Consider the following 25,250-nt stretch of genomic DNA (forward strand, 5'->3'; position numbering starts at 1 on the left):
CTTAACACACCCGGAAGTGCAGCCTGAAGTAGGGGTGGGCTATAAGAGGAGCCTGCAGCCACTACTTGAGGCGCCAGGGTCCGGAGGAGGAGGAGGAGGATAAAGCTGCCTGGGAGGAGTGGAGGAAGAATTGTATGTTGGTGTTTTGGTTTGGTGTGTTTGGGGACTGTGCTGTAGCTGAGGGACACGGGGAAGACATGATCCCTCAGCGGAAGAAAAATAAAATCTTTATTTTCATTTTCACCTACGCCTCCAGTGTCAGTCTGTGTCGGGTCGGTGCCAACAAAGCACTTCTGCCACACTAGATATAGTGAACAACAGTTGTGCTTACTGTGTCCACCAGGGGCATTGCAGCACCTTAAACCCCAGACACAATTCTCTCTCTGTATGCACAATGTAGTGCTGACGTACTTCTGGTGAAATCTCAGCCAGCTCAGTGATTTCCGTTGTCCATACTGCAGTTATGATTTTTGCTTTGTGGCGAGAATATACTAGAAAAAGAAGTTTAAGTTTCAGCGTACAGATAGCTCTACAGCTGAACTTTGTTGTGTACCTTTATGTCGAGCTTCCAGTAAGTACAACAAGGTACTTAGTTCTCATATATTTTCAGGTTTCACGAGCCAAGGTCTGAGACAGAATGGTGACTGTTTAAGATTGGAGCGATCCCTGCATTTTTTGAGTGGAATAGTTTCTCCGAAATAACAGAATGAACAAGCATCTCCAATTCTGATTTTGAAACAACATTTCTTAGTTTTGAGAAAGAAACACAAGCGGCTGACTGACCTTAAATACAGTATTCATCAAGTGTCAGGGACTGGTCAAAAATAACCCCAAGGTTACGTAGACTCGACTCAATAACAGGAGAGACAGAAGATCATTTTAAACTGATTGCAGAATGAAGAACAGGAGGAGCAACAATTAGTACCTCAGTGAGCCAGTCGTTAACCTGAGACAGACAATCAACGAATGTGACCAAAGTATTAATTTGGTTTGGCTTAAATAAAAAATAAAGCTGTATATCATCTGCATATAGATGAGTTAAGAATCTGTGATAGAGGAAGAATATATAAAGAAAAAAGTCCAGGTCCAAGAACCGAGCCCAATGGCGCTCCACATGTCAAAGGAGCAGAGTCAGATGAAAAGCCAGCCACACCGACTGAGAAACTCCTGTTTGACAAATAAAAGGAGAACCAGTCCAAAGCCGAGCCAGAGACACCTAACAGCTCTAATCTATCAATTAATTAATCAAAAGCTACGGTAAGATCTAACAGTACAAGCACAGAGCACCTGCCTGCATCGGCAGCAATTAAAAGATTCACCATTTTGCTGGCTCAGACAGAGACATTTGCTTTCTGCACAAGGTAAGATGTTAAGCCAACTCATGTTATTATGTATTGTAGCATCGGCATCAAGCGATACAATAGACAGATTCTCTACTCTTTACGTGGCTCTTTGAGGTGGCTCACTATCTTTAGAAGTATTGCTTTCTTTTTCCATACTAGTTGGAAAATGCATGTATGACTGTGAAGAGCTGCCATTTTTATAGGGCCTCCTGCTATTGATGACGTAATGTCAGCTCACTCTTTTGATGATTCATCCATTGATCCATGATGTAACTTGTTCAGTGCCGTTGCAGTACTAAGCTTACATATATATTCACCTGTCCCTGAACAAAGTTTAATGACTAATTATTGAAATTCTGTTTTTCAATGTCTATCCTACCTGCATAATTGTGAATGTAGCTCTGAACCTGTAGTTTGAAGCCCTCCTCCTTTTTAGCTTCTGATGTTTGGCACAATGTTTGAATAATAAGTATGTGAATTTCCCCTTGGGATTAATAAGGTATCTATCTATCTATCTATCTATCTATCTATCTATATAGTGCCTTTCATATCTATCTATCTATTATATAGTGCCTTTCATATCTATCTATCTATTTATTATATAGTGCTTTTCATATCTATCTATCTATCTATTATATAGTGCCTTATCTATCTATCTATCTATCTATTATATAGTGCCTTTCATATCTATCTATCTATTATATAGTGCCTTTCATATCTATCTATCTATTTATTATATAGTGCTTTTCATATCTATCTATCTATTATATAGTGCCTTTCATATCTATCTATCTATCTATCTATAGTGCCTTTCATATCTATCTATCTATTATATAGTGCCTTTCATATCTATCTATCTATCTATTATATAGTGCTTTTCATATCTATCTATCTATCTATTATATAGTGCCTTTCATATCTATCTATTTATTATATAGTGCCTTTCATATCTATCTATCTATTATATAGTGCCTTTCATATCTATCTATCTAATGTGACTTACATCATTTACCAAAAGTTCCGGGCATGTCTTGAAGTGATCAGGTGAAAAATGCCATAGCGAGTCCATTTTGATATCAGCGCCGTACGTGCAGCAGATGGCTGACACAGAATCTGGAGGAGAGCGTGCATAGAGCCTGTTGCACAGACGCAAGTCCCAGTTTAAATAAAAGGTTTCATCTTATATATCGTGAGGTTTCTAAACTCGTTTGGGACTCCTCCCAACGGGGCGACACACTGAAGAGTGTCACGAATTGCGATCGCTGCGTCTGTGGAAGACAGTTTAGCCGAGTCGTTCACGGTTGTGCTATAAGCACTTGGCGTTGATGGGTGATTCAAGGAGCATTGTTAATGCAGGGAACAGGATTACTTGGCCATGACCCTGCCTGACTGCTGTGTCTGTGTATAGGAGAGCGGTAGATCCTCTCCAATAAATAACCGAGCTGTTCCTGTTTCCATCTGATTAAAGCTGGCTTTGTTCAAGTACTGAGACTCAGCAGGGACTCGCACGTCACAATATACAGTACCTTGTAGAAAGGTTTCTAGAATGCACAAACTAAACACACTTCAATTCTTCCATCTCTTTTTCCTTCTCTCCTTCCTCTCCTCCAGGCAAGCTTTGTTCACTTCCACCCTCCTCTGATTCGCCTGGCTGACATTGGGCAGCTTCTCTTGTATGTCAGGTGCCAGGGCATAGCCTGTTGGAAGCACTTCCAGATCACCCGGGAATCCCAGAAAGTAGAGACTATGAATCCCAGTAGCTCCCCATGGTGGTCCCCACGAAACCCAACAGGGCTGTGGCAGATGGGGCTAGCATGCCCTGCAGGTGTCTGTGTGGGAATCCCAACCCGAGGATACTACAATATGAGTGTTGAGGAAGTGAATGTTTAGCCGTACTCATCTCCCCCAGTCCTTCCATTGTACTGGCCTCCCAGCCACCTAAGTGTCTTTGTTCAATCCCAGTCGAGATGCCAGTCCACATGTGCCGTCCATTACATTTCATATCACAGCGATACATAAGCTCTTAAATACCACACATATTATACTACTGGAGCCTCCAATAACCTAAAATGGGATCCTGATGAATTTAAGAAACCATCTAAAATAGAAATGAAGAGCATGTTATGACAACCTTCTGAGAAAAAGAGTGACAAGCCAGTCATTGTCTAACCTGCCTAGTCCTGAACAGGGTCATGGGGGGGCTGCTGGAGCCTATCCCAGCTAGCAAAGTGCACAAAGCAGGAACAAACCCCGGACAGGGTGCCAGTCCATCTCAGGCCTGCCACACACACTCACGGGCCAATTTAGTATCGCCAGGAATTGTGGTATTGTATAATGAAATCAGGAATGGCAGACAAGTATGTAAGAGTGGTACAGGATATGTACGAGGGAAGTGTGGCAGTGGTGAGGTCTGAGGTAGGAGTGACAGAGGTGGGATTACATCTGGGATCGCCTCTGAGCCCTTTCTTATTTGCAATGGTGATGAACAGGTTGACAGATGAGGTTAGGCAGGAGACCCCGTGGACTGTGATGTTTGCTGATGACATTGTGATCTGTAGCAATAGTAGGGAGCAGGTCGAGGAGACCCTGGCGAGGTGGAGATCTGCTCTAGAGAGGAGAGGAATGAAGGTCAGTATAACCACCAAGACAGAATACATGTGTGAGAATGGGAGGGAGGTCTGTGGAACAGTGAGGATGAAGGGAGTAGAGTTGGCGAAGGTGGATGAGTTTTAAATACTTGGGATCAACAGTACAGAGTAATGGAGATTGTGGAGGAGAAGTGAAGAAGAGAGTGCAGGCCGAGTGGAATGGGTGAGAAGAGTATCAGGAGTGATTTGTGACAGACGGGTACCATCAAGAGTGAAAGGGAAGGTCTACAGGACGGTAGTGAGACCAGCTACTGTATGTTATATGGGCTGGAGACGGTGGCACTGACCAGAAAGCAGGAGACAGAGCTGGAGGTGACAGAGATAAAGATGCTAAGATCTGCATTGGGTGTGACGAGGATGGACAGGATTAGAAATGAGGGCATTAGAGGGTCAGCTCAAGTTGGGAGACAAAGTCAGAGAAGTGAGATTGTGTTGGTTTGGACAAGTGCAGAGGAGAGATGATGAGTATAATGAGAGAAGGGTGCTAAGGATATAGCTGCCAGGTAAGAGGAGAAGAGGAAGGCCTAAGAGAAGGTTTATGGATGTGGTGAGAGAGGACATGCAGGTGGTGAGTGTAACAGAGCAAGATGACGAGGACAGAAAGATATGGAAGAAGATGATCTGCTGTGGCGACCCCTAACGGGAGCAGCCGAGACAAAAAGAAGAAGAAGTCACCTAACTAGCATGTCTTTGGACTGTGGGAGGAAACCCATGTAGAAACGGATAGAACATGCAAACTCCATGTAGGGGGGACCCTCGACATAAACCCTGATGTCCTTGCTGTCACTGCATCACCATACAAGTATCGCCCTTATTTTTTAATTACTTTTCTTTATACATTAAATTTTGAAAACTTTTTAGAAGCAAAAAATTCCTATGAGCCAAAGCAGCACTGCACTGAGTGCAGACCATAACAACTGGTTATTACCGCATCGTTTTTATTTTCAGCATCCTGCTTCTTCATAAACCTGCGCTCCATGAGATCCATCTGGCCAAATTATCAACACACACTGAGCTGTTCCCATGGGAACTACCGACAGAGCTGGACATCTTCCTGCAAAGCATACTGATGAAGTGACCACACATTTTAGTCAGCGTCTGAATATATTCTTTGTAAAATCGGAAATGTTTTTTTTTTTCTTTTCTTTTTCTCCCAGACTTCTTTATTCCATCGTTTCTGTTTGCCATACCAATTACGAGAACACGAAGGAGCCCAAGCGCTCTGCAGCATGGACGACCTCTGCTCTCCTTTCTCCCCACACTGACCACCCTAAGTAATCTTTTTGCAATTAATATTCAAAAGAGACTGCTAAGATGTTCAAAGCAGCTAACCAGAAGATGTGTGTTTCTTTCAGTAATAAAATCGAAAAACTTCGGACGTGAGCGTCGGGAGGCTTTGTGCCCTTGGAACCAAGTTATCTAAACTCTTCTAATTTCAGTAATTGTTTACCGCTCTGATCTTTCTGATCATAAAAGAGGTCATTAGAATAGCAATTGAAGAGAAGAATTCATAATTCATTGCAGATTTACGGTATTTGAGGGGTCCTCTAGAGTGCTGCCTCTTTCTCTTGCACATCGTCACCTCATAACAGGCGTAAGTTTCGAATTTGGTATTTTTCTGTCCAGCCATTTTAGCTCAAGGAACTGTGACACACAGAGAGACACACCCATCATCGATATATCTATTGTAATGGATGGCTGGAAGCCTTGCCTGGCCAGGACACCCCTGTAGCAAAAGGACCGGAGGAGAGACAGTGTTCTGGACACTACTGGCCCCAGGACACTATAGGGCAGCTGCCCTGGCTTGCTGTATGCCCACAGGTTTAGAGATTAGAAGCTTCACCCTGCTGGGTCCCCATGGCCACCACCAGTGGGCACCTGAACAGCTGCTGATCCCTTAATTGCAGGATCTCCACCACACCCGGAAGAGTGTCAACGAGTACCTGGAGCACTTCTGGGTGCCTTATAAAAGGAGTTGGCAGCCATTACTCCAGAGGCCAGAGTCAGGTGGAAGAGGACCAAGCCTGCTGGAGGAGGAGGAGGAGAAGTGGCAGTGTCGGCGAGGAGAAAGGATTGTAAGGAAGGACAGAAGAAACTATGCTGTAAAGGTGGGAAGCAGGGGGAAGCTGTTCCCACATAAAAAAATAAAGGTGTGTTGCACCTGCCCTTGTATCCATGCTTGTCTGTGTCAGGTAGGGTGGCTGGTACGCCCCCTGGTGGTCCACACAATGTTTTTGGTATCAGGGAACCCTAAAACATTGAGATCCGTCGAAAAATGGAGATCAAAATTTTTGATGTGTGTAAAGTTTTCGCTTCTCCCCCATCGATGATAGTTTATGGTGGGTGGGATGGGGGCTCAAAGCAAAACAAAGAGGAGTCTTTCCTAAGACTGAAGACAGGTTGAGAGCTTTTTACCCTTAAAAATAGTTAGGCAAGAATGGTAAAGAGTCCTCTGCGATCTTCGGTGCCAGTTCCTTCTAATTTGGTGCCATTTTCTCAGAAGACTGACAGGTGGTGATGTGTTGATTGGCTCGCCGTAGAAATGCATGCCTTTTGATTGGCCAAGGTTCCATTTCTCCACGATTCCTTCAAGGTTTGATTGGCCAAAGTTCCATTTTTGGTTCTGAAGACCCGCCTCCCTGCCTAAAACTGGCTTTGTCAGGTTCACAAGACCTCGTACAGTGGGCAATTCTACTATACAAAATGAAAAACGCGCCTTACGATTGGCCCATGTTCCATTTTTACACAATTCTTGCAGTGTTTGAAGGTTCCATTTTCTATTCTGAAAACCTGCCTCCCCACCTCAAACAGACACACAGTGTAGCATAGTGGTTAAGGCTTTGGACTTCAAACCCTGAGGTTGTGGGTTCAAATCCTGCTACTAACCCTGTGTGACCAATAGCATGTCACCTGATCTGCCTGTGCTAAACTAATTGGGTAACAAATGAAATGTAACCAATTGTAACGTAAATGTTGTAAGACACCTCCGATAACGGCATCAGCCAAATAAGTAAATGATAAACCTTGAATTTGTACCTGGGGTTTGGGGGTGCTGCAATGCCCCCTAATGGTCACACTAGTTAGGAAATCTTATTTTTTAAATGAGCAGGTTGTAAGTTGAACAAAATGAACCGCAGCAGCCACCAATGACTCTTTCCTGTTTGTTCTCTTGTTCTGTCTTGTTGTCTGAGGTCAGGTCAGATCAGGTCAGGTTGGGGGGCATACACTAGTACAGCACGTTGCTGCACCCACCATGTGACCAGACAGCTCAGGATTCTGGTTGGCAACCCACCAGGCAGACACGCTGTCCAGTCCCACCCTCCAGAAATAACCCTCTGTCTGCCATAGCCAGGTGTCACGTGGGCGACCCCTTGGCCTGGTCCAGCCACTTGGGTCCTCAAAATTAGGATCATGTGAGCTGGGCCACCCTCAGGGAATCATGCCACATAGGCATAATGCCGTAACTGACACTCGCTCACAATGCAGGTCATGTGCCTCATTCAGGACTCCGTGAGCAACACAAAGTCAAACCAACGGTGCCCAAGGATTCTCTGAAGAGACACAATTCCAGTCTTCATCTCAGGTCACTGGATAGTGTCCATGTCTCACAAACAGGGAGCACCAGGACTCTAAAGACTTGGACCTTCGTCCTTTTGCAGAGATATCGACGTCATGATGAACCCCTACCATGCTCTTCCAATCCATCTACTGACTTCATCGGAAGAGTCACCAGAGACATGAATGTCACCGCCGAGGTAAGTAAACCTCTCAATAAGGTCGACACAGACAGACACACTGCTGATGGCCATGCCTAAGAGGTCATTAAAGGCCTGGATCTTGGTTTTCATCAGGACCCTCAGACCCCTCACTCAGTCTCTCGAGTGCTCCAATCAGAGACTCCATTGACTCAGTGAAGATCACAGCATCGTCAGCAAAGTCAAGATCAGTGACTCTCTCTTCACCAACAGATGCCCCACAGCCACTGACCCCACCACCCAGTCTAGTCAGTACAAGCATTGAACAGAATAGAAACAAAAACAGAACGTTGATGGACCCCAGAATCAACTGGCAAAAACACAGAGGGTCTGCCTCCACTCTGCACAGCACTCACAGTACCAGCATACAGGGCACAAGTGTAAAAGGCATCGTAACATCCATCCATTTTCCAACCCGCTGAATCTGAACACAGGGTCACGGGGGTCTGCTGGAGCCAATCCCAGCCAACACAGGGCACAAGGCAGGAACCAATCCTGCGCAGGGTGCCAACCCACCGCAGGACACACACAAACACATCCACACACCAAGCACACACTAGGGCCAATAATCGCCAATCCACCTAACCTGCATGTCTTTGGATTGTGGGAGGAAACCCCACACAGACACGGGGAGAACATGCAAACTCCACGCAGGGAGGACCTGGGAAACGAACCCAGGTCTTCTAATTGTGAGGCAGCAGCGCTACCACTGCACCACCGCGCCACCCGCATTGTAACATATGAAGGTTAAAAATATGGGATTGAAGACATTTTGTTAAGGACTACACAATTAAGAGTGTAAAGGGGGTAAATAGGGTCACCCTGTACAACAAAACAGGAATGTATCGCCATTCTGGACAAAAAAGAATGATTTAGATATTGACTTGGGGTTGCGCTACCAGTTATTTGGAAGAAGCGTGTTATCTTTTTAAAGTTGATGCTCGCTGTTTCTTTAATTGCAGTTGTGGCGGACAGCCCGGGGCCCTTACCTGACCGGGACGCCTCTATTCTGGAAGGACCAGGGGAAACATATCCAGACCTGTACCTCCACCGGAGTGATAGATGGCAGCCCCCTCCTGGGCTGCAGCAGTGCCTTGGATTGCCACAGGACTCCATGGGAGTTGGAGTTTGGTGGAGCCTTGTTGAGTTCCGTGGGCACCGCCCGGGGGGCTGCAGGTACCATTGAGCCCTGTGTGGCAGCATTTCTGTCCCACCTGGAAGTGCTGCAGGAAGAAGGTCATCAGACACCTGGAGCACTCCCAGGTGCCCTATAAAAGGAGTCAGAGTTTGGAGGAGGTGGACCAGACTTGCTGGAGGAGGAGTGAAGGGAAAGAGGAAGGAAAAGAGAGAAATAGACAGACAAGAAGAAGAAAGGGACTGTGTATTGATGCTTGTTGGTTCTGTGCTAGAGTGGTGGGAAATGAGGGGAAAACGTTTCCCACACTTGTGTTCTGTGTCTGTTGTGCCTGGGGTTTGGGCAGCTGTGGTGTCCCCCTGGTGTTTACACAGTTTAGATTGGGAATTCCTGACTCTTGGAATAAGGCCCTCGAGCTGTCGGACAAGCACTCTGTTTCTCAGATCTTTCTTATTTGTTTTCTATTTTAGGCAGCCTTGATGAACTCACCACGTCAGAGGAGGAAGGGAGCCAGAGGCACACCCACGATGAAAGGTACCAGTTTGGAATCTCTACAAATGCTCCGCCTGCCTTCAATTGAAATATTTTACGCATGTGACGGCACCACGTGGGAAAGGAATTTGATAAGAATGACCTGAAACTGAAATCAGTCAAGGCCTCTGCCATTTCAAAGTCAGCCAATGAAGTCGCACGGGCCTGGAAAAATGCTCAGGTTACGGTGGATTCAGAAAGTCTTCCAACACCTTCACTTTTTTCACATTTTGCCCGATCTAAAAAGCAACTCAATTCACTAACCAACACTTAATAACCCCAAAATGACAAAGCGAAAGCAGAATTTAAAGACATTTTTGCAAATGTATTACAAACGTTGCGGTGGGCTGGCGCCCTGCCCGGGGTTTGTTTCCTTCCTTGCGCCCTGTGTTTGGCTCCAGCAGACCCTCGTGACCCTGTAGATAGGATAAGGCGGGTTGGATAATGGATGGATGGATGGACGGATATTACAAACAGTAAACTTAAACATGCTATTCATTCAGGTGTGTTGTAATGTTGCATTGTTTATGACTGATATTCCACTTTTAGCTGAGAGCCGTAACAGTTGGAGCTCTGATAGCATTCACTTTAAACTGTCAATTTTTAGAAAAAAGATAGCCATGACATCACTGAGTTCATCCTCATTGTAGTGCGGGTGATGTTTCCTTCCAGTTGATATGACACAAGTGTTACCCTCTCACAAAATCCAGGGACGTATGCAGGAACTTCTTAAAGGTGGAATGAGACACAAGTACACACATCATAATTCATACTATGATCAATCGGATGGAAATGTCATCAAATCTTTTTGGGGGGCTTCAAACTCAAAAAAAGCTACACCTGTAGTTCTACTACTTGTTGTTTCCGATTGTTTGTGATGTTCAGTAGCTGTGATAGTCCAGGCGAGTGTGAGAGTGGAGGGCTGGGAATGAACTCAGCCTGAGGTTAATGACATCGATTCTGGGGTAGTTAGGTGTGATATGGATTAATAGTTAATGTATTGATAATTGTTTGTAAACTGCCATTTGTGTTCACAAGGCCGTGCCACTGAGCCCCAAACCTCAGACATGATAGTACGCACCCACCACACAATGAAATTGCTTGGGATCCTGGTTGACAACCCCCCAGGCAGACACATGATCCAGTTCTATCTGCCGCTGCCAGCTGCCAACCTCGGGTCACGAACATCTCTGAACACGTACAAATCGGGTTACGACCAAAAAGTTCGCCAAACTTTTGAATCTGTTCACGACCACACATTTGGGTGACGAACAAGCCAGTTTCCCTTCCAGTTCGTACGCGGCAATGATTTCTGCACGTGTTCAGTCTCTCCCTGTGCAGCGAGCGAGCGAGAGTGAGAGAGAGAGAGAGAGAGAGAGAGAGAGAGAAAGCACGAGTGAGCGAGAGAGAGAGAGAGAGAGAGAGAGAGAGAGAGAGAGAGAAGGCAGTTAAAGAAGGCACAGGGCTTGTTTTTAAAGAGACTGCTTCGAGCATTGTTTTAATCTCATTGTATTTAATGAAGACCTTTTTCTATTGGATTTTAACCTCCACTTCACTTCTGTTTTTATGGGATCATTCATTTATTGAAGGATTCTGGAAGCACTGCACTTTATTTAATTTGGACTTTGTTTTTGATTGTTGTTTTGTTGATTTTAATAAAAGCACTTGGCACTTTTTGCACCATCCGATTGCTCCATTGCAGTGCCACACTGTCTTGCTCATCGATAACATTATCGACAGTGACAGGTTTAAGGGCTCCTGGAAGCAAGATGGGAGCATGCAGCGAACCCGCATCGTCACAGACTTTACCTCAAAACTGTAATCTCCTCTCCACCCAGTTCCTCCTCACTTCCTTCATGACAGAACTCGACTCATGCAAGGTTAGTTTTCTTGGTTGTTTATGGTTAGTTTTTGTATAAATTACGTATTTTTTAAATGTTCATTTTTTCCCCGTGCTTAAAACTCATTAAAAAAAAGTGTTTACAGTGAGCGGTTCGTAAGGCTGTAGTGTGAACTCCTGCAATGTTAGTTTTCTCTGTTGTTCAAGGTTTTCTCAGTGTTATTCAATGTTTTTACATTTAGTTTACTATTACACTGTGCATTCTATGGTATCATTAACTATTTTTGTGCTTACAAATCTTTAAAAAATATATATTTACATACAGTTTGTATGGTCCGGAACAGATTAATTGTATTTACATACAATCCTTTGGGGGAAATTAGTGCTGGTCACGACCAAATTGGGTTGAGACCAGAGTTTTGGAACGAATTATGGTCGTGACCCGAGGTTCTACTGTACATCTTTTTGAGCTCTGGCTAGGGGTGGTAGAGAATTAAAAAAAAAAAAAAAAAGACACAAATAATATCAAAACGTCCAAAATATTCAGCAGCCATATTGAGGAATGCAGGCTGCCTGGGTCTGTGCAGATGATGGGCTGACCAGGAAAATAACAACACCATTTATTTCTATAGCACAGTTTCATACAAAATGATGGAGCTCAAAGTGCTTTACATGATGAAGAAAGAGAAAAAAAATACAAAATACAGTAATCCCTCCTCGATCGCGGGGATTGTGTTCCAGAACCCCCCGCGATAGGTGAAAATCCGCAAGTAGAAACCATATGTTTGTATGTTTATTTTATATATTTTAAGCCCTTATAAACTCTCCCACAATGTTTTTAAATATTCCCCGCACAGTTATACAGCATAATCCCTTTGTATTCTCTTAGATATTAGGTAAGATTCATTGAAATTATGTATATAAACACACTGTTATATACAGTAAAACCTAAATATTATTTTAAAGATATCGAGTGTCTCCGATATCACATATGTTACAGCCATTATGATAGACAGGCCACCAGCAATAAATACGTACAATGCAAGAAAATATGTGTGTACAGTGACACTAAACATACGTACATGTACTAAGTACTGTAAGTAGAAAATTAATTATGGTTACTCGCCAACAATGACACGATGACTTGTCCGATAACAATGAGTTTAATTTTACTACACAACAAAGGACAGCGTTACAGCCCTTCTAAAGGAGCCACTTCAGGCGATTGTGTAGCACTGCCGTTGTTCTTCTTCTGGCAGTCTTCAGTCCAAATCCCTAAAGCAGATTCCATCCAGACTACTGCCTTATTACATCCACTTACAACTCATTTTGCACCCTGGTTAAAAGGACACTGCGGCCGTAGATCTTATATTCCTTTCCTACTTTTTAAAATAAAAAGAATCGTAGCCTCATTGATGCCGTAATGGCGTCCTACAGCGGTGTAACTTTTCCCTTTCTTTAGCATATCCAAAACGTTTACCTTTTCGACAATCGTTAACATCTTCTGTTGGTGCTTGGGCACGGCCCCTGAAGCAGCAGCAGGAGCAGATCGTTTTGGAGCCATAATGAAGAGCTTGACTATGCACAAAGATAAACACAAAAGAGCACAAAAGTTAACTCTTTACACAGCGAAACACGTTGATGCTGAATGAGCGAGATGAGACATCCTGGTTAACGCCGTGGAATCGAATTCAGCGCTCCGTCGCTGAGCCATTCAGCACACAGGAACTTAACTGCGTGCTCTGATTGGTTAGCTTCTCAGCCATCCGCCAATAGCATCCCTTGTACGAAATCATCTGGGCAAACCAACTGAGGAAGCATGTACAGGAAGTAAAAAGACACATTGTCCGCAGAACCCGCAAAGCAGCGAAAAATCCCGTTATATATTTAATTATGCTTACATATAAAATCCGCGATAGAGTGAAGCTGCGAAAGTCGAAGCGCGATATAGCGAGGGATTACTGTATATAAGAAAATAGAATTAGGCAACACTAATTAACCTAAAATAAAAGTAAGGTTCGATGGCTAGTGAGTACAGAAAAAACAAAAAAACTCCAGACGGCTGGAGAAAAAAATAAAATCTGCAGGTGGTCCGAGGCCACAAGACCACCCAGCCCTCTCTAGGCATTCTACCTGATATAAATGACCTCAATCAGTCCTCATTGTATTCTGGGTTCTCATGGAAGAACTTGATGATGACGGTCACGTGGACTTCTGGCCTTTAATCCATCAATATACAGTTGGCGACATCACGATGCTTTGATCAGGTGGTGGGGGCGCAGACCGGAAAAACAACAGCAGACAAAGTAGGGGTTAGTATGGATTTTAGAGCCACCATGAATAATAATGATAATTAATTGAATATACAAAGCATCAGGATTAAACTAAGATGAAGCTATGAGGAAGCCATGATAAAGTAATGTGTATTCAAATTATTGGGCCATCTGAAACTACACATCTAGCATTATCTAGCATTTTCAGGCTCTGCTGGTTTGTTATCAACACTCCTTGTATTCTGCTTTCTTATAATTTAGGCATATTATCTAAATACGCACTTAATTAAAAGTGTAACTCTCTTTCCCTCTTTCTAATTGCCTGAGGTTACAGATGTAGAAATGATGGGAGTAAGACGTGCTGAATTACAGTGTGTGCTGAGAGTGCAGCAAAAGAGACATTTTGTTGGGGTTTACAAGTAGAGACCAGAAGTCTTGGCAGTGACACAAATGTTGTGTTTTGCAAAATCTGAGGCTTCAGTTTGTGTGGTGGCAATTCAAATTACTTTTTATGTTATTGTGCAGAGTGATCAGACGCATATTAATTCAATGCAAAGAGCTTCCTTGGCATAAAAAGTTCACTTTATCACAAAAACCCATTTTCACTTATTTTGGCCCTGGCACAATATGATCAGCTAAAAGTGTTTAACAAGCACCAGGCCCATCTCCTCCTGAGGGGTCAGCTATAGAATCGTGTTGGCACCCGTGCTCAGTCTTGGCAGCAGGTGGACACAGAGTGAGGTGAAGACTTTTGGACAATGGTCTTGTGTCAAGCAAAGAAGCCACCTCTTTCCAAGGAAAACATCAAGGACAGAGTGACATTCTCCAGGATGTACAAGGATTGGACAGCAGAAGACTGGAGCAAAGTTCTTTTTTCAGATGAATCCTCCTCCTCACTATATAGGACATCTGGAAAATCGATTGTCCAGAGAAGGTGAACGTTACCATGAGTCCTGTGTCACTGTGCCTACAGCAAAGCATCCTGAGACAATCCACGTGTAGGGTTGCTTCTCATCCAAGGGAGTGGGCCCACTCACAGTTCTGCCCAAGAACATGGTCATAAATAAAGAAGGGCATCAACACGTCCTCCAAGAGCAACTACTCCCAACAATCCAAGTACAATTTGGTGATGATGATCTGTGTATTGCCCAGCATGATGGAGCACCACATCACAAGGCAAAAGTGACAACGAAGTGGCTCAGAGATCATGACATTGAAAGTTTGGACCCCAGGCCAGGGAACTCCCCAGATCTTAATCCCACTGAGGACCTGTGGTCAGTTCTCAAAAAGTGGGTGGATGAGCAGAAGCCCACAAATTGTGATTAACTCCAAGCACTAAAAAGGCAAGAATGGATCACCGTCAGTCAGGATTTGGCCCAGAAGCGGATATCCAGACTGGCAGAGCGAACTGCACAAGTTATGAAGAAGAAGGGTCAACAATAGAAAATTCTACTCTTTACATACATGTGATGGATTGGCCAATAAAAGCCTTTGAAACGTATCTTTAGAATTGTTCTTCAGTACACCAGAGAAACAAGTAAAAAAATAATCTGAAAATACTGAAGCAGCAGAGTTAGCAAAACGTAACACTTGTGTAACTACCAACACTTTTGGCCACCACTGTACTTGATGAAGAGTATAAAAGGGGAAGACGGGGTCACCTAGGACCCTTTCAAGACAAAATAGTAAACCGGTGACATTTGAAGATGATACTGAAATTGGAAGAAAGCAGATACTGATGAGGCAGCAGAAACGATTCAGAAAGACCTTGACAACTGTCAGAGCAGGACAAGTGCAGCTTAACGTAGAAAAGTGCAAAGTGTTCCATCTGGGCAAAAGGAACATCAGTTAGAGATACAAGATGGAAGACACCGAGCTACAGGAAGAGGCCTCTGAAAAGGATTTAGGGGTTTACGTTGATAAACATTCTCATCATGGGGTGTGATCATGCTCCGTTTTTAATTTTTACATGTTATTGGAACCAGTATCTACGCAAGAGCTTATGGACGTGTGGTTTTCTGGGCCGCTGAATCTATTTCCAATGTTATCATTTCACATACACTTCATTTTCATGTAGCTAAAAATGAAATGTATTTTTTTTGTACACCATCTTGGTGTTGATGGGAGTCACCATGAGGACGTGACCAGTGATGTGCGGCGTGTGACATCACTGCAGTGGTGGCTTACAAGGTCAGTCCTCTGCATGACTGGGTTTATCACTGGTGTGTTGTAGTTTGAGTTTCCTGGTAATTATATCATTAGCTTTTAGTTTCAGCTGTGACTTGGGGTTTTTAGTTTTGATTTGGTGAAAGATCACATACTTCTTTAATGGACTGGTTTTGGGAGCAGACATGAAGAGAGCGTTGCTGGCTCCAGGGTTTCCAGTATGGAGAGGCTCGGAATATCCAGAGCGTCTGACTGCTTCTGCTGCCCATGATTTTGTCGATTATTGGCTTTATAAAATAAAGGATTAGGTCTAGACTGTCACTTTGAAATACTGACTGGTTGTGTTTTATATTTGTGGATATTTGTTGTATTGATTTTTGTTTTTTATCTTAGGTCAGGTCTTTTTGGCAGGATTATCCTGATATTTAAGATAGTTTTATCTTTCGGGAGCCTGATAATAGACCTGGCTATGGGTGACAACAGGCCTACGGGTTAAAATAGTTTTATTGCCTTAGGCCCTGATGTTAAAATATATTTTTTAAAGTTTTGTTTTTGTAACAGGGGCCATAGGTTAAAATAGATTTATTACCTTGGTCCCCTTATGTTAATGTCTTGTTTTGTGAGTAGTCAATCATCATTCCCTGCCCTTACCCTGATCTTAACCCCTTTGAACAGGGCCCTGAGGTTAAGGATGGATTCACCACTCAGGTCTCTGATGTTAAAGGTTTGTTTCTTGTCTTGTTATGGTTTACCCCAACCCAACCCTTATCTTAACCCCTTTAAACAGGGCCCTGAGGTTAAAAACAACCTTGTTGCCCAGTTCCCTGAGGTTAAAGTGTGTGTTCCTAGTGTCAGATTGTCTACCCCATTCCCTTCCCTTATCTTAACCCCTTTAAACAGGGCCCTGAGGTTAAAAACAAAATAGTTACCCAGGTCCCGGAGGTTAAAGTGTGTGTTTCTGTTTTTGATGGTCTTACGTTTCCTCACTTGGACACTAGTTAGGGTCCATCGGCTCTGCTGAACATCATCTAAACACGGCCGGATCTGCCATCATGGTCTTCTGGATGTGTGCCCAGGGGCTCATGACAGTAATGGTCCTCTTCACCAAGACTAACCCCCATCCAGCTCAGTGAAAGAATGGAGTATCGGAGAGTCGAAATACCCAAGGTGGATGCGCTTGATTGACCAAGGAGGATGAAGTGACCAAGGCTCGTGAGCAGCATTGTTAGAACTACGAACAACTCTCTAATAAGGAGCTTAGTTACCCAGGGGCCTGTGGGGGTCTTAATCCTGGCCTCGCATCTGAGTAACGTGCATGAGCAATTAAAACAGCAAATATAATGTTAGGTTATAAAACTCTTAAACATAATTTGAGAGACGCTAGCAACTTGGAGCATCCTAGGACATGTCGTTCCCTGGCAGACAGCGGGGTTGGAGGGCTTCTTCTCTTGCTCTCCATGTTATGAGTGTTTCTGTGTAACCCAAAGGTCAGTGGTTTGAGGATGGCAAGCGATGAGTAGCCTCTCAACACCACAGAGCAACTGATACAGAACCTTTGGAGATCTGAAGCCTTAAAATGTGACAAAGAAATCTGGCACACTGTATGAAACCTTACTGTACTCCATTGTGTTCAACATAATAAAAAGTTTTAATCCTCCCACTCAGTTAAAAACATTCTGTGTTAGTCTTCAGATTTGTGCTCAGCTTTACACTTCCCTGATCCTGCCATGCTGGCTGTGTAAGATCATAAGAATGTTTCTTGCAGTCACCATAGTGACAAACTTTGTGTTCCCATCATAAGGCACAAGTTGTGTCATTTTTAACCAGCTTAATCCAGACCACGGTCACTTTGGTGGCACTGGGGACTATGCCAGCTAGCATAGAGCGCCAGGCAGGAACAATCCCTGGGCAGGGCACCAGGGTGAACACAAACACTCACACACACACTGGGGCCAATTTAGTGTCACCAGTTCACCTAAACTACATGTCATTGGACAGTGGGAGGAAACAGAAACAACTGGAGGAAACCCCTACAGACACAGGGAGAACATGCAAGGGAGGACCTGGAATGTGAACCCTGCTCTCCTTGCAATGGCCGACCGGTAGCTACACTGCCAAGACCTGTGGCCTGGCAACCTGAGGGAACGTTAGACTAGAGAAACCGGACTTCTACCAAAACACTTCCCCAATCGACGATCAAAATAGGCAAAAAGGCATATAGTATGTGAAATAATCAAGTGAATATATATTAATGAAAAGAAATTAAACAAACTCCAAACAATATATATTATATACAGGTAGTCCCCAGGATATGGACATACGACCTACGACTTATGAACGGGGCCGCAGCTGCGACCCATGTGCCTCAGTATTTGCCGCTCCGTCGGCCTGGGGGCGTTGCAAGCAGTGGCTGGAGGGGGGTGATTCGCTGCTCGGGCAGTGCAGTGTCCGTCAGGTGGCTCCTGACTACAAGTGGAGACCCATGGTCCATAGTTACCAGGACCACAGCTATCGGAGGCTTGATGTGACGGTTCGCTGCCTGCCCACTACGCCGCCGCAGCTACTGCTCCTGACTGGACGCAGGCTGGATGGAGTGGAGGGGGGTGTTTCAATGCCTGCCCAGCACACATGGCTGCCCCGTTCGTTCTTGGTGGGTGGCTGGTAATGCTGCAAACGGTGACCCGGTTGTTGCTGAACGGAGACCATTGAGGGTGAACGGGGTGGCAGGGGGTAGCATTGTAGTGTGCCTCGAATGGCTGCCTGTTGAATGGTGGTGGGTGATTCACTACCCGCCTTTGGCCGTACCGTGTTCGTTCTCGGTGGGCGGACGCTGCAGGCAGCATACTGTAATGGAGGTGACTGTGAGGTAGGCAGGTGATGAACCGCCCCTCGCCGCCGCCATTCATTCTCAATAGCAAGCCTGCTTGTACTGTTATGTACATAGCAGGAAGTTGTCTCCATTCAGTACACCAGACGTGTTGATGACGGGTGCCTTCCTGCTGTGATAGCGTGGACAGTGCTGTGCAGAAGAGCTCATCTTAATCTTTTGTCTTCACCCTTCAAGAATGTCTCAGAAACACAAACCTGATGCAGGTGCTGGTGATACAGTAAAGAAGAGATAAAACAGCACCATTGAAAATAAAGTAGAAATAATAAAAAGGTCAGAGAGAAGTGACACTCCATCATTCATTGGCAGAGCCCTTGGTTACAGTCGGTCAACAATAGCATTTATTAAAATAATGGACCTGTTCTGACTTACATACAAATTCAACTGAAGTACAAACCTACAGTCCCTATCTCGTACGTAACCCGGGGACTGACTGTATATATATATAATAATATATATATATTGTGGACTATGGCCGGCCAGTCATCCCGGCCAATACCCCCAGGCCGCCAAATGGAGCCCTCCCTGCAGCATGGAGGTGCCCCGAATACCAGCAGGGAATTACGGACATTGGAGTTTTCATCCACAGACCTGCCGGATACCACAGGGGCCCCAAGAGGACGCTGCAGGGAGGCCCAAGGACTGTTACATGCCCTATAACCCGGAAGTACGTCTTAGTCACAGTGACAGGGGAAATGACATACTTCCGGGATGAAGAAGAGGACTTTTGATCTGACCCGGAAGTGCTAGGAAGTCACGTGGACTGAGGGATCGGAAGCACTTCCGGGTCATTAACTATATAAAGGACTGTGGGAGATCCCAGAGGGGAGCTGAGCTGGGTGGCAGGGTGGCAACGCGTCTGGGAGAGTGGAGGATTTATTGTTATTGTGGATTTGTTTATTTATATGAGTATTGTGGAGTGGAGGGTGCGTTGTGTTATTGTGTTAATAAAACAAATAATTGGACTTTTATCTGGTGTCTGGCATCTGATCAGAGGGTTCAAGGGGATGACAGTGCCCCCTATCTGTCACAATATTATATATCTCACCCCCCCAATCTGCCCCAACATAGCAAACACAACCCCAAAAGTGAACGGCGAAATATTATAATAAAAGGTGCAACAATAAATATTCAATATAAACCTTCCATTGTCCCTACAGTGAACACGAAACACACATGAAAGTCCAAAAAATAAACTGAAGTTGATTAGTGGAAGTGAACTTGTCCGGTTGGAGTTGTCCTACGGTAAATATCACACAGATGTAATGGTTGATTGCTCCTTCCCCAAACGACACAAAACTGTCTGACCTTGCTGTCCTCGGCATGTTGGTAAGTTTCTGAACCCCGGGGTTTGCGTAGTGATAGTGATGTTGTTACTGTCTGCAAGAGTGTAAAGGGCGTAAATTCTGTCTTTCTTTGGTTTCCAGGTGAAGTTGTAACTGATCCTCCATTTGTTTTCATCCCCTTGCTTATATAGCAATGGTCCAGATGGAATTGATGTGATTGACAAGGACAGTTACCTCGAGGGCTCGCGGCTCTACAGTATTCTCCTTCCCCCTTTGTTTCTAGGGGGGAAACATTTAAAGAGACACACAACAGACAAGGCTATAAAAGACGCGACTCAGCACAAAACACATTTAAGACGTCCCCATTCATGTAGCACCGCTACGTCGTTACTGTAAGGTAGCAGCGCTTACCACCGTGAATAAGGCACATGTTCAAATGCAAAATATATAAGCAAAATTAAGCTTAATAAAATGAAATAAAATAAAATAGTAAGACAATATGATGTTAATAGGAAAGGAGCACAAATACAGGCAACGAGCCTCTGGTTGGCCGCTGATGGTCTACGCTACACTATAGCGTGTTGTCCCGGTGTAATACAAAGGTTTATTTTCACAAGGACCTTTTCCACAGTGGCATAAACACAGCACCATTCTTCTTCTTCTCCCTCTTTCTTTTTCTAGCCCTCCAGGTGAGCTTTGTTCATCCTTCACACCCGACTCCTACTTACCTGGATGAAGTCGAGTTCCTTCTTTCATCCTGGATCTGAGGTTATTTCCATTGCTGGGGCATATCCTTTTGGAAGCCCCACAAAGCAGGGATTACTAATCCCGGCAGCTCCTTCTGGCGGTCTCCACGGATGCCCCATGGGACAACAGGTCCCAGCATGCTCTGCAGGTATCTGTGTCTGGATCATAGCCCAGGGATGCTGCCTTCTACATATTAAGAGAGCATGTGGTCCTGGCAGGTTGTCTTCCCCATGTCCTTGCATTACACTGGTCTCCCAGCCACGCAAGGAACCTGAAATGTATTGGCATCTGGTGCTGGATTCCTGGCTGAGGCAGGACAGATGCTCGTCTTCCTTTTCTTACTTCTGAAGAGCTGCCCTCTCATCAGGGTAAGGAACCTTGCACCATCCCAGCCGGAATGCCCACCCACTTGCACCAGCCATCACATTGTGTAAGAGCGCCATATCTTCACCCTGGGGATTGAGAAGACACCTTCAGTCCAATGGCCCCCCCCAGTAGTCAGGTGTAAGCAGGACAGCCGCTACTGGCTCGAGGCCTTCAAATGGAGAAGAGAAGACGAGGAGATTCCGAGGTGGCTGACAGCACACGGTTTTCTTAGAAGGAGCAGAACATTTGTGAATTTCCCCTTGGGATTAATAAAGTATCTATCTATCTATCTATCTATCTATCTATCTATCTATCTATCTATCTATCTATCTATTATATAGTGCCTGTCATATCTATCTATCTATCTATCTAGAACAGGTTCTTAATGAGGAAGGCTGTAGCATTTGGCCATCTTTTACTTTGGATACAGTTTGGTGGACGAGTGAGTGGCCGTGCACTTTAGAAGATCATAGGACTTAGGTAGAACAATATTGGTGGAAAATCGTGTTGACACCCTTAAAGGCTGCTCATCTGCACTTTTATCATTACTCCTTGCATAAAGAAGAAACACGCATTCCCATCCGTATTTCAGTTGGCTTTTTATGTTAATTAAGTACAAATGCTATCTTGTATTTTGGCTCCTGTTACGTGAAATCATTTTGTTGATCGACTCCTCCGCCATGTTCTTTGATTTACGATGTTGGTTTCACATCCTGGAGTTATTTATTAGAGTATTTTCTTCCCGGATTCGACGTTTGCCTGTTAATAAAGCCACCATCCATCTGCTGATCTGGCGTAGCGGTCGAGGCTTTGGACTGCAATCCCTGAAGCTGTGGGTTCAAATCCCACTACTGATACCACTGTGTGACCCTGGGAAAGTCACTTGGTCTGCCTGTGCTCCACTGAGGGAAAAACAAAAAGAAATGGAACCGATTGTGTCATAAATGTTGTAAGGTGTCAGCCAAAAACGTAAATGGTTCTGATTTAAGCACTGCTGCCACATTTAGAGATGTAAAAGAATGAAAGGACAGTACTGAAATACAACAGCAGCCAACCCCAGCAGTGAGCAAGTTGGTGACAGTAAACATGCAAGGGGATAAGTGGAATCTGGGGGCATTCTGTTCAGGGCCACCGTAGGACCCTACTACGACAAAGCCTCATTCACACTTCTGGGCTCTTTTCTGCAGCAGCATAAAGCAGCTAATCCATCACACCCCATTCAAACCATTTCTGTGTGCGCCTCTCGTTCACATCGCTACAGAGGAGCCCATTGCGTGTTTTGAAAATGTGCCAAGCTGCTGAGATACGCCATCGTGCACACTGCTGGGTTTTGTCCACGCACTACATGGAAAGCCCCCACTGCCCAAAGCCCACGCCAGCCACTATCCTATCTGAAGAGACAAACACTTCCGGGAATGTTATTTTTCGATTTAAATATTAAATAGCACAATGAATTATCTACACAGAAACTAAACATCTAAAAGTTAAATGCACAAATTGTGCTGAAGGAGAATAGCAATTTATTTTATGATTTTTGTTTCTCTTGAAAAGCCTAACATCGAGTTTTGCCAAAAAGTCAACTCATGTGAATTTTTTTGATCATCACAGCTGAAAATAAGAGAAAAACACTTTCTTTAAGCAATTTAACTGAAAGGAATATTGTAGTTTATCCCTGTGGGTTGGTCAGCTGACTTGGAGTTAGCTTTGTCCTTTGGTTTTGGTGTCCTAGGGTGTTGTACTGTGTTAGCCATTATGAACGTGGAAAAAAGCCTAACCTGAAGAAGGGGCCTGAGTTGCCTCGAAAGCTTGCATATTGTAATCTTTTTAGTTAGCCAATAAAAGGTGTCATTTTGCTTGGCTTTTCTCTACATCCTTTGGTGTGGTCGCTGATCTTTTATGTTATAATCTCTGTCACATTTTGAACAGTTTAAACCGTTCGCTTTTCACAGATAAACAACTCTTCTCTCGAAAGAATGATCACAAAGCGCCTAACAGTCTGTGTTAGCTTAACCCAGGCCAGGGGGGGCGCATTGTTATTGAATGTGTAAGCCACAATTACAGCACTTGCTAAGCACACAAAAGACATTTTACTCTATAAAAAGCTGATTTTCAGTGCAATAAAGTGCACAATGTGGAAGATGAGGAGCAGCCAGTCAGAAACTGTTTAATCCTGAACAGGGTCATGGGGGTCTTGAGGCTGTCCCAGCTAGCATAGGGTGCAAGGCAGGGACAAACCGTGGACGGGGCGCCAGTCCATCGCAGGGCGAACACACAAACTACACACTCGGGCCTGTTTGGTGCCGCCGATCCACTTCACCTGCATGTCTTTGGCCATCTTTTACTAGGGCACAAGTGAGTGGCCGTGCGCTTTAGAAGACAATAGGGTTTAGGTGGAACAATTTTGGTGGATAAGGATTCTGCTCCGAAAATTGTGTTGACACTCTTAAAGGCTGCTCATCTAAGAAGAAACTAGCATTCTGTTTAGTATTTCAGTTGGCTTTTTTGTTAATTAACTACAAATTGCATCTTGTATTTTGGCTCCAGTTACGTGAAATAATTTTGTTCATCGACTCTTCCGCCATCTTCTTTGATTTATGATGTTGGTTTCACATCCTGGAATTATTTATTAGAGTATTGTCTTCCCAAGGGTCGACCTTTGCCTGCTAATAAAGCCACCATCCATCTGTTGATGTGGCGTAGTGGACTACATATGACGCAGTGGTCTTTGGACTGTAGGAGGAAACCCAGCCAGACACTGGGAGAGCATGCAAACAAGAGGGCTAGGGACGCAAACTCTGGTCTACTAACTGAGAGGCAGCAGCCCTAACACTGCGCCACCATGCCACCCAAGTCAGAAAGGCGTGACTCTCAAATCTTTGGGAAGATTAAAATGACATTTCTTTCTCTTCTGGGCGGCATGGTTGCATGGCAGTAGCGCTGCTGCCTCGCAGTAAGGATGTAGCGGGGCCACATAGTTAGTGTTCAAATGTCAGTTCTGTGTGTGTCTCGTTTCATTGTCCCATTGGCTGTGTGTATGTGTATCAGTTAATGCCGTCCCCGTAAAGGAGGACGGATGATGGGAGGAGACCACAGCCGCAAATCTGGAAAACACCTGTGCTAAATCAACCAATTACTGCCGTCACCGACTATTTAAGAGGAAGGAGAGAGAAGAGAAAAAAAAAAGAACCGTGTTTTGTGTCAACTACTTCAACTTGCTTGCTGTCTCATCTCATTGCGCTTTGTTCCAGTTTGCTTTTCATTAATCCGGACTGTCTTTCAACCTGCATCTGCTGAGACCCCGGGGTCGATTCATCATCCACCATACGCCGAGGAATCACGGTGAGGTTGCTCCAAACGCCGGGAAAATCAAACACCACAATTGCCGCTAGTTCAGTCATCCGTATTCAGGACATTTTTACTTTGGGACTCAAATCCACAACCATTCTGTTTATTAGTCATTTTGTTGCTTGTGTGGTGTGTGTTATATGTTACAGGGACAAGGGAGCGGTTTTTGTATGTATATTTTTTGGTGCTGTCTTGAGGTTGCTGGGGTGGAGGAATATTTATATGTGCATTTGTTTTGTGGCATGTCTTGTTTCATTGAATACATTTACTCTGTTTAATTTTACATTCTGTTTTTGTGGACTTGCATTTATACCGTCGATTGTGGGGAAAAGTTTAATTGTGTAGAAGTACGGCTTGATAGTTAGGTTTCTCAGCAAATTATCCAGGCCACAGGTCTTGGAGGTGTAGCTGCCGGCTGGGTAAAGGGTCGGCCGTTACAAGGAGACCTGGGTTCGCTTGCAGGATCTTCCCTGTGTGGAGTTTGCATGTTCTCCCCGTGTCCCTAGTGTGTGTGCCCTGTGGTGGGCTGGCGCCCTGCCCGGGATTTGTTCCTGCCTTGTGCCCCGTATTGGCTGGGATTGGCTCCAGCAGACCCCTGAGACCCTGTGTTAGAATATAGCAGGTTAGATAATGGATGGATGGATGGATTCATTCTCTTCTTTTCATTGCAGAACTGCAGTTTCTGGTTGAGCATCACCTGTACAAGCAGCAGCAGAAGCAGCAGCAGGGAGGTGACGAGTGCTCCTCAGAGAGCCAGGACTGCTTCTCCGACCGGCCTAGCCCCGACTGCCTCCACTGTAGTGCGGACCTCCCAGAAGACGACGGCGTGTGGACTTTGGAGGACAGAGTGAATGTGGACGGCAAGGAAAAGGAGCAAAGCCAGTTGGAATGTACGTCCCTCTAAGACGGTATTTCACAAACCTGGGGT

General features: G+C 44.6%; 1 protein-coding gene across 1 annotated transcript in view; it reads left to right on the top strand.

The window, feature by feature from the left end:
- Nucleotides 1-25,250, top strand: part of LOC120524928 (protein phosphatase 1 regulatory subunit 1A-like) — a 163,285-nt gene that overhangs the window by 105,657 nt on the left and 32,378 nt on the right. The window contains exons 4-5 of the mRNA XM_039746798.1: nucleotides 9,352-9,415; nucleotides 24,994-25,212. Coding sequence (XP_039602732.1) covers nucleotides 9,352-9,415; nucleotides 24,994-25,212 — 283 coding nt within the window. The remainder of the gene's footprint in view (nucleotides 1-9,351; nucleotides 9,416-24,993; nucleotides 25,213-25,250) is intronic.

This window comes from Polypterus senegalus, chromosome 3 (genome assembly GCF_016835505.1).
Source record: "Polypterus senegalus isolate Bchr_013 chromosome 3, ASM1683550v1, whole genome shotgun sequence".
Lineage (NCBI taxonomy): Eukaryota > Metazoa > Chordata > Cladistia > Polypteriformes > Polypteridae > Polypterus > Polypterus senegalus.